Raw genomic sequence first — 7,904 nt, forward strand, 5'->3', positions numbered from 1 at the left:
ACGTTGTACCCTTTGCATGCTTGTTGCTAGCTATGAAACCTGCTTGCATCAGAACTCACTATTGGACATTTGTTATTTTTAGCACAATGTTTTTCTTGCTCAGTCTTTCGACTTTACTTTGTGCCCCTTTGCGCACAGTGCTATGTCTAGTTGATGTAGTTGTGGATTTTTCCTTGTTATTTCAGGTGCTGAATAAACCTCACATGTTGAAAGTACGTGTCGTACGGTCAGAAACCGCCATGACAGATGTTATTCGGGAAGTGAGTAACAAGAGTATTAACACTTGTGACTTTGCGATTTTGTTATGGCATGTGCAAAGTTCTCTGGGAAAGTAATCATGTGGGCTTGGAAGATATTAAGTTATTAATCCTACATGACCTATCACACATAAGTAAACCAAGCTGGTCATGCCCACGGATCACACTCTGTTGAGCACCTCAATAAAAAACTCAAAATTGCTTGGTTTTCATATATTGCTTCCTATATGGACACCCATTATCACCACTTCATAGCATATGGAGAATGTATCTGTCGTAGATCCAGAATGCATTTATCTGATAAATAAGTTAACAATGACATATATGTGCAGTGCGTTGCAATTTTTACTGTGGCGAGCAGTCGAGAACATCATTAATTCATTTTCCCGGCTACTGACAAGCACTTAAATGCCACATTTTAAGTGCAAGCATAACACATATTACAGAACACATGTGTTTTTTGTTTATTTCGTAATTACCTGTTCCTTTTTCTTCTTTACTTCAATTCCATTGGCTGTCTGATATTCATCGAGGAAGCTGCATTTTAGCAAATTTTCATTTAGATGCTCCAAAGTGCTTCCTCCGTAGTATATCGATGTAATATCTTATATTATGGGACGGAGGGAGTATTAAATAGATGGCCATTACCTCTATATAGGTGCTCTAAAGATTCAATTATCTTTTTTATCACAGAAGCATGTGATTAGTAGCACTAACCAAATAGCATAAATTTTGCATATATAATAATTTTACATGCGATAAACTGTGTTATTGAGTTACCTCTTTATTGCATTGGTGACAGGTATCCCTCATGAAAATGTTGAGTCATCCCAATATCGTAAATCTCATTGAGGTGATTGATGATCCAAACTCAGATAAATTCTACATGGGTATTTATTGACGCTCTCATTGTTTTGCTTTATTGTTCCAATAGGACGTTATTTTAGCAGGCTAGTTGGCATATGTTAATATTTTATATGATTGCAATTTAGTCTTTTACCTTTTTATTGCCAGTTCTTGAGTATGTGGAAGGAAAAATTGTGTGGGATAAAGGTATAGGAGAAGCTACTTGCAGAAAGTACTTGCGGGACATTATTTCTGGTGTTATGTATCTTCACTCTCATGTAAGATTCAGTTCTCTTAATTCTTTTCAGTATCAACTAATAACTGGTTCATGATGGTGGAATTATGTGCTAAAATAATTTAGTGTCTGTGTCATTACTCATTAGCATAGCAATTTCAAAAAAGATATTTGAGGCACTAGTTTGTACGGCAACACACAATTGTGTGAAGTAGATCAGCAAGCTCACATACTTGCACAGATTGTCTCAGCAGATAGATTTTACTCTCACCCCTGTTTGCTTTGGCTACTTATCGAGTTTTTCTGTCCTTGAGCCCCCTGATTGTACTGACAAACAATAGTTCGGGTTTGTAAATCCATGCTCACCTCATGTTTTAGTAAGGATCATAGGCTGTTTCGAAAAGTTTGCATAATATGTCTCAATTTTTCGCTTCTTAAGTAGTTGCTTATTGATGTTTCTGGTTCCCCTATTTTCTCATATTTACATGTGCTTGCTATTCATGTCTTAAATGTATTCATTTTTCATACAGTTATATTCTTCCAGCTTGATAGAAACACCTAATTTCTTGTTTTTTTACACAGAACATTATTCATAGTGATATTAAACCGGATAATCTCTTGGTCACAAGTACTGGCAATGTGAAGATAGGGGACTTCAGTGTTAGCCAGATTTTTGAGGTGGTTCATTTATCTTGTAATTTTTTGTATTCCAGTAATTTTGTTCTCACTGCCAGGTCAAAGGTTTTTTAGTTGAATGAGCCAAAATGGGGCAAGGCCCAGTTTGTTGTTTTTGTTGCCCTGTTCTAAAAAAGTATAATACTGAGATTCAAACTTTGTATCTTATAAATTCAGATTGCATACTTGAATAATATCTTCACTTCCTGCCTTCATGAGAAATTTGAAATTAGTCGAGTAGACATGAACTCTGATGATCCAGTGTTTTGAACTATTTTAGTAGGCCCGCATTTTTTCATAGAGGGTAGATTACGTAACGTAATATGTATTATATATTTCGTTATCTTCAACTGAACAAGTATTCATGCCTAACAATGTACTCCCTCCGTCCCAAAATAAGTGTTGTTGATTTAATACTACTTTGTATTAAATCAGGGACACTTATTCTGGGACGGAGGGAGTATGTGTTTTGAGGCAAATTTCTAAGGATTGTTGAGCCTTATAGCACAGTGCTTGACTGATATTCCATACTTGACTACATATTGCAGGATGATGATGATATGCTTCGGAGATCTCCAGGCACTCCTGTTTTCACTGCACCGGAGTGCTGTCAAGGTACAATTGCATGACTTTGGTTTGAGTTGTAAAAGCCGCATGCATAACCAGCCAATTACCAAACAATCTACAAGTACAACAGTCCGTGTTATTTTTTAATATTGGGTAGCTCGAATGCACCGATACTTCAGGCAACTAGCAAATCGGTATCGGATACCGTATCCGATACCGATACTCCTCCGATACGCTCCCGATACATATCCAAGGAGTATCCATGAATAAACGATTTAAAACAATTCAGATACTTGAAGGATACTTTTTCAGTTCGTTTTGGATACGGCCCAGCCCATCTAAGAGACCACTCAGCCCAGTTAAGAGGCAGACAACAACCCTAGTACCCCAATGCCCCCTTCCTTTCCCTCCCAGTTTTCTTTCCTCCCTCCTGAGCTCACACCAGGCGGCGGCTGGTGGCTGCGTACCTAGCAGCTACTCACCCAGGGCCGGCGGCAGCGGCGGCTAGCCGGCGACAAGCTGCTACTCCTCACCAACGCCTCTTCTTCCTAGTACCCCAATGCCCCCTTCCTTTCCCTCCCAGTTTTCTTTCCTCCCTCCTGAGCTCACACCAGGCGGCGGCTGGTGGCTGCGTACCTAGCAGCTACTCACCCAGGGCCGGCGGCAGCGGCGGCTAGCCGGCGACAAGCTGCTACTCCTCACCAACGCCTCTTCTCCTTTTTCCTGCCCAGCCAAGCTCATCCCCTCTTCTTTCTCCTCTGATCTGTGAAGATTTCATTTTTCTCATCTCCTCCAGATGACTCCTCCTGCTGACTGTTCCTACAAATCTAAGGGCACCATTGTGGAGCCATGTTCAAATCATAGAGAAATCACCTGGAGGGGGCAACACTAAATGCAAATGCGACTACTGTGGTCATGAAGCTTTGAGTAGCTACTCTAGAGTTTCTGCTCATTTGCTAAAGAAGACAGGGAACCATGGAATCCATGCATGTAAAAAGGTCACGGTTGACATTCTGAATCCCTTTTTTTGAAAAATAAATAAATAGTAAAACGTATCCGTATTGGCACTTTTTCAAAATGACGAATTTACGTATCCGTATTGGCCCGATATTGATACCCGTATCCGTATCGGTGCATTCGAGTTGGGTAGCATGGTACTTTAGAAGTTCCACACCTAAATGATCGCACAATTACAGATGTCCATAGAAATGAGGCCACCACTAGTAGTATGCATTTGTATTCAGATTATGGTGTGAAGCAACCGAAGCTTGGGTTACCAGTGTGATGCCAATGTATAGAATAAAAATGCAACGATTCTGGTTCCTTTGCCATTGCTTTGAAGTACCCGATGTTCCCTGACCATTGGCAGTAGCTGCTAAATACGATGAACCATTTTGTGTTTCTTCCACTGCAGGTTCAGCTTACCATGGTAGATCGTCTGATACATGGGCAGTCGGTGTTACTCTGTATTGTATGATTACTGGGCGCTATCCATTTCTAGGAGAAACTTTGCAGGAAACATACGACAAGGTGCATACATATATTCCTCCCTTCTCTTGATTTACCTGTGGCAGAAAACTCACCAAAGTCACTGCTGTCGAATAGATTGTCAATGATCCAGCGGATATACCAAGTAACGTGAGCCCCCAACTTGTTGATTTGCTGGAAAGGCTTCTGTGCAAAGGTTTGTTTCCAAAGAAGTGTTTTCCCCCCTTCATCCTATTGGATATATTGGAGGACGTGCTCTATTAATGGCGTTCCTTGTATTTACACTCTTGGTTTTGTTGCAGACCCAGGAGACCGTATCACCCTGGAAGCTGCGGCTGCGCATCCTTGGGTTGCTGGGGATGAGGGGCCAGTCCCCGAATACATGTGTAGATGTGGTTTTGGCCGCAGGAAGAGAAATGGTTCACAAGAAGCAGTACAATAACATAAAAAGTCGTTCAGAACCAGTTGTTGAGTGGTGTAGTCTAGTGTAGATAACTGATCAAAGCTAAAACTGGCGAGACGGACGACGACTGATGTGTTTCTCTCTTTAATCCTTTTTCTTTTGCGTTGGTTTGGTGGCTTGGTGCTCGGCTGAATTTTTTGGGTACATAATAGAGTGCAATCTGGTTCCCCGTTCAGTTCCTTCTTTCTGTATGTACGTACGGTAAACATCATTGCAAAGCTTATACGCCTTACATTGTTGTGTGTGTTGCATGTGCCATTTCTCGAATCCAATACCCTCCGTTTGTAAATATAAGTCTTTTTAGAGATTTCAATAAGCGCATCATAGAGTGTAGATTCATTCATTTTACTCTGTACGTGGTTTATATTGGAATCTCTAAGAAAGACTTATATTTAGGAACTGAGGGAGCAGTGAACATTCAAGAGAGAAGGACATTGCATCTTCCTCTGTGATAGTGCTCTGTTTTTATTTGGTGAGCAAATGATGGCTATCATCCATGAGGCTAGCGGCTACGTACTGTATTTTTGAAGTAATGTGACCTGAATGGCCAAAGGTTATGAAGGTGGTGTAAAATCCACTCTGTGTGAAGACAACTCTCTCTCTCTCCCCTGAAGTCTGGGCATGCTACCTACAGCTCGCCCGGACAAACCATGGAGAAGGCAGAAAATCATGCTATACGATTTCGCCAAGTTCTCGATCATAGTTGCACTGACTGCAGCAATTGGTTGGGCAGGCAAATGCCAAGTTCCGACAACAAGTGCATTTTGTGTGTGGTTTAACATGGAAATGACTCAAATGAGAATATATAATTGGGTAGTGTTAGATTACATGCCACAGAAAAATCGAACAGCTCCACCACCCTTAGACGGTTAGACCATCTCTAGCCCTCCCCTCAAAAACATCAGCTTCCTAAATTTCCTGGTTTCGAGGAATTAAGCACTAAGAGCATCTTCAGTCGCAATGCGTAAATTACCCCCTCTCCCTTATTTGTCCAGGATATGTCCAACAATGTTTGGGCGTGTCCCTCATCTCTATTCTTAATGAAGCAGTTGATAGTCTTGCTTTTAGGTTTTTTTTCGTCCCACCTTCCATGATTTTTTTGATACCTCCTCCCATCTCAGACTTAGCCATCACAAATCGAAAAACCTCATGCTAAGGCCCCAACCCGCATCCATGCACGTACGACCGAAAAAAACCTACGATGGTTAACCAACGAAAACTAACCAGCCACAAAAAAAATCTAAACCTATCGTCCGCATGTACGATCGACGACTCCTGCCCTCGAGCGAGGTCTCCTTTCGCCGCCGCCCTTCATCCCTTCGCCGCCGCCGCTCCACCCAGAGCCGCCCTCTTCCCCGCTGGCGCCGCCCTCTTCCCTCCCACCCCGAGCCACCGTCTTCCCCGCCCGCGCCGCTCTCTTCCCCGCCGGCGCTGCCCTCCACTCACCTTCTGTTCTTCAAGCGGGGACGCCCCAGATCAAGTCGAGCAAGTCAGCGGGGCAGCGGCCAGATCCTCCACGGCCACATCTCCTTGGTGTTGTTGTCCTCAATAGGCTAATGACTCGAGGCATGCTGCTAGCACAATTACAGAAGGCCATACAGTCAGCGGCAAAGTGCTCGCTGTCGCTAATGATTGATTGCTGAGGATCTCCATTCGGGGGTACGTATTCCTCTCTCTCTCTCATCCTTCCCTTTTCTCTTAATTTCTTTTGTGCTTTATTTTTTGATCCAGTTTTTCCATGCTTATATTCGATAGATTTAGCTACCTGCTCAAATAAGATGGTCAATAGCTGTTCCTGTGATCCATTCTATGGATGAAGAAGGAGAAGACGAGTGAACATAATAATTTCTGTGTCATATTATTTGTTTCTGATGTGGCTACTCTGGAATACAATTTATGGGCGAGAGATCAGACTTTCAGGTTGGGTGCGGTATTATATCTCATCAGATTCAGTAACCAGCATGGAATTAATTTTAATTTTGTTCTTCATCAGATAAGTAGAGCCATGCTTTACCCCAATCTTCATTTTATGAATCTCAACTTCAAAAATCATGATAGTTGCACTGTATTTTGTTGAGTCCAACATAAAGCTGAGAGCAGAGTACCTACTTTGTCTTGGTATATCAAAATAATAAGGAATCTGTGAGATTAGATAAGCCAAATAGTTGGTACTTGCTGAGGCTACAAAATTATCTTAATTGTTCCATTTAGTAGTTCTACAACAAACCGCCTATGAACTTCTAAACCAATTCTTTTTTTTATTAGGACCCTGCTCTTTTAACTGAAAAACTGGGAGCACTAGCAGTTTTTCACAAGGTAATCACCTCCTATGAATGTTTGGTGGTGCTGCTCCAATTTCTATTGCATTGCTTATGATGTATGAATGGATTATTTTCCTCATTTGCTAATTAACGCAACTGGCTTAATTCTTCATGAGAATAGATATTTTTGTAGTGCACAGTATGATTTTTTTAGTTACCCTCCTTATGAATAGATTTTTTGTAGTGTACAGTACAATATTTTTGACAGGGTTGCATGTTGCTTGCTACTGCTACTGCTTGTACAATTGTGTTGTTTTGTAATATTCCTTAACTGTTAAGAGATATGGCCACACTGAGATTTTGCTATGGGCAGGAAAGTGGATTGGACAATGCCGCTAGCTTGGATGGTGCCCCATATGGATGTCGATTGTGGGCGACGTGAGGAGGGACAAGGCAGAGAAAGGGGGTCAGGTTGGCGCCGCATTAGAGGTGAGCGAGGGGGCCGGGGTTGCATCGCCGCCGAGATGCGTGAGGGGATCGGAGCTGCGCCAAGCGGATTCATCAGAGCACTTCGCTCCTGCTGCCTTTGGCCTGATGCTTAGATGGATTGGTGCGTAAGTTTGAATCCTTTCATTTTTCACTTCTCTAATGGGTGGCTGATGGCCTGATGCTTTGATAGATCGATGTATGCTAGAACTGGCTGATATGTGCGTGTGTGTGCACATTTTTTTCTTTTGATTTTTGTAGAGATTGGCTCATGCTTCTCTGCTTATGGATTTCTTCTGTCTGTGTTCCTCACTCTGTTGCTGAATGATCTGGTGATTTTTATTCTTTGTGGGCTTATCTGATGAAATTTACTGCTACTTAGATCGTGCACTGACGCTACCACCAGAAGATAGATCATAGATGCATGTGTTTGCTTTCGAACATGGTGCGTAATCTTGTGGTTTGCCAACTGTCACCTCCGGCAATTTCAGTTCAACATGTCTTGGTTTCTGCATTCTGAGTTCAGAGTTCTACATAGTGGAATGGTTAGTATATGGGAGTTTGCATCTACAGTTGCATACTGTAGTTCCATTCCATCCTTCCTTATTCAGAGATGAACTAAACCT

General features: G+C 42.0%; 1 protein-coding gene and 1 long non-coding RNA gene across 5 annotated transcripts in view; both read left to right on the forward strand.

The window, feature by feature from the left end:
• Positions 1-4,775, forward strand: part of LOC119286898 (serine/threonine-protein kinase GRIK1-like) — a 6,874-nt gene extending 2,099 nt beyond the window's left edge. Inside the window, exons 4-11 of the mRNA XM_037566367.1 lie at positions 186-260; positions 1,060-1,147; positions 1,272-1,381; positions 1,921-2,016; positions 2,562-2,628; positions 3,995-4,110; positions 4,186-4,264; positions 4,371-4,775. Coding sequence (XP_037422264.1) covers positions 186-260; positions 1,060-1,147; positions 1,272-1,381; positions 1,921-2,016; positions 2,562-2,628; positions 3,995-4,110; positions 4,186-4,264; positions 4,371-4,510 — 771 coding nt within the window. The 3' untranslated portion in view covers positions 4,511-4,775. The remainder of the gene's footprint in view (positions 1-185; positions 261-1,059; positions 1,148-1,271; positions 1,382-1,920; positions 2,017-2,561; positions 2,629-3,994; positions 4,111-4,185; positions 4,265-4,370) is intronic.
• A 1,007-nt stretch (positions 4,776-5,782) lies between these two features.
• Positions 5,783-7,904, forward strand: part of LOC119286899 — a 4,181-nt gene continuing 2,059 nt past the window's right edge. The window contains exons 1-4 of one of the 4 annotated variants that reach the window (XR_005140703.1): positions 5,783-6,190; positions 6,287-6,451; positions 6,797-6,847; positions 7,166-7,402. This is a non-coding gene — a long non-coding RNA (uncharacterized LOC119286899). The remainder of the gene's footprint in view (positions 6,191-6,286; positions 6,452-6,796; positions 6,848-7,165; positions 7,403-7,904) is intronic. The other 3 variants (XR_005140706.1, XR_005140704.1, XR_005140705.1) reach the window with 3 other exon arrangements.

The sequence above is a fragment of the Triticum dicoccoides genome, chromosome 4A, assembly GCF_002162155.2.
Source record: "Triticum dicoccoides isolate Atlit2015 ecotype Zavitan chromosome 4A, WEW_v2.0, whole genome shotgun sequence".
Classification (NCBI taxonomy): domain Eukaryota; kingdom Viridiplantae; phylum Streptophyta; class Magnoliopsida; order Poales; family Poaceae; genus Triticum; species Triticum dicoccoides.